General features: G+C 42.2%; 1 protein-coding gene across 1 annotated transcript in view; it reads left to right on the plus strand.

Annotated features, from left to right (window-relative positions):
• Positions 1–453: 453 nt before the first annotated feature.
• Positions 454–1,806, plus strand: part of LOC119585842 (carbonic anhydrase-related protein 10-like) — a gene marked incomplete in the record, with an annotated part of 83,932 nt that continues 82,579 nt past the window's right edge. The window contains 1 exon segment of the mRNA XM_037934573.1: positions 454–940. Coding sequence (XP_037790501.1) covers positions 479–940 — 462 coding nt within the window.

Here is a 1,806-nt window from a genome sequence, read left to right on the forward strand (position 1 = left end):
TTAATAAGATAGCACTCAGCCTGCCACGATAAAATCAAATCTGACAGCACATTTCATTCATCCAATGGTAAAAAGTGTATCAGATAATATTACAAAGGCAGTTCTTTTGCAAGTACCTAGTACCTGCATAATCGGGCCATGAACCCATATTCAGGTAAAGAAAAGGTTCTATTATACAGTAAAGATAGTATTTAAAAAAAAAAAAAAAACTCTTTTGAGCAGATTCGTATTTTAGAAAGAGAATATGATCTATTGATATGTTATTTTGATATTTTATTACATCTGCACAGTCGTAATATATAAAGAAGAATGGAAATTATAATCAGAATGTAAGATAATTATTTTTGGCCTTCGTTTCACTGTATGCAATATGTCAGCATGAATATATGTAAAAGTGATGCATATTTTCATGAAACAGAAGTCATACATAGACCTATATGAAACGGTATCTCAAACAGTGAAGAATACAGACTGCAAAATGCCATCATCTATTCATAACACCCTTTTTAGACCTACATTATTTTCTCTCAGTGTGCAACCTGTGAGAATGCAACTCAGTACACAATCTCTACAGACAGAACCCTCAACCTTCATTCCTGGTGAAGCTAAAACTGTCAATAAACGCAGCATACTTCCCTTTCATTCCCGTTACAGCCGTAGTCTCATGATTAAACATATCTTTTTGAAATATTCAAGCGTGATTCTCAAGCCCCCCTTCACTTCCTTTCCTCCGACAGGCGGGTCTTCCAGCAGCCCCCCCGGGATCAACTGGAGTCAGTGGTGGACGTACGACGGAATCTCCGGCCCTCGCTTCTGGGGCGTCATCAACCCGGCCTGGGGGATGTGCCGCGAAGGACGCCGTCAGTCCCCCATCAACGTGGATCCCAAGACGCTTCTCTTTGACCCGAATCTCACTCCATTTACATTGGATAAGGTCACGGTGAGTTCTCTGTTGCCATTTCCCCGCCTGCGGAGCAGATGGCGCCCGTGTCTGCATAATAGGCAGTAGGTTATATCCGGTCAGGGCACAGGGAACCAAACTCAGATCAAGGGAATTATTTATAGAAGCCACAAGGGCGAGAGGAATTATTTATAGAAGCCCTAAGATCACGAGAATTGTTTATAGAAACCCCCAAGGTCAAGGGAATTATTCATAGAAGCCCCCAAGGTCAAACTAATTCATGGGTCACCCCCAACAACTTCGCTGCAAGCAAGGTCACCATCATAAGCTTGTAATTACCCCCTCCGTATCCCCAAGGCAAACGAAGCCACGGGGAAAGCCTCGGCAATCAGGCGGAGCGATCATTATAAATGACAAAGTCTCCGTAAGCTTTAAATGGCTCTGTCCATGAAGGGGATTCTGGCCAAGGTCATTACACGCCTCCATCAACGTCGTGGCTCGCGGATCGGGGCCATGCCTTCAACGCCGCGTCGGAACTGCTGCACATTAAGGCATTAGAAGGATGTATTATCACTGTCGTATTTTGACTCACGATTCGTTCGAGAAATATTGAGGCTTTTCGTAATTTCACGATTTTTCCCCCCCCTTAATATGTATATTTCTTTCCCGATTCTTTAGCTAGATTTTGCCCACTAGCATGGCCCTGACTAATGTCTTCCCCTTTCCTTCAAAAACGTAATAAATTTGATTATCCAACGAAACCCATCCTTCAGATGATAAATATTAATGCATTAAAGCCAACTGGAAGCTTATTGTTCTCAGCATCGTGCCATATGCACTAAAATGTTAATATATTCTTAGATTAAGAGCATGAAATGCAACGGCTCCTAGTGATATCATTGCAA

The sequence above is a fragment of the Penaeus monodon genome, chromosome 20, assembly GCF_015228065.2.
Source record: "Penaeus monodon isolate SGIC_2016 chromosome 20, NSTDA_Pmon_1, whole genome shotgun sequence".
Lineage (NCBI taxonomy): Eukaryota > Metazoa > Arthropoda > Malacostraca > Decapoda > Penaeidae > Penaeus > Penaeus monodon.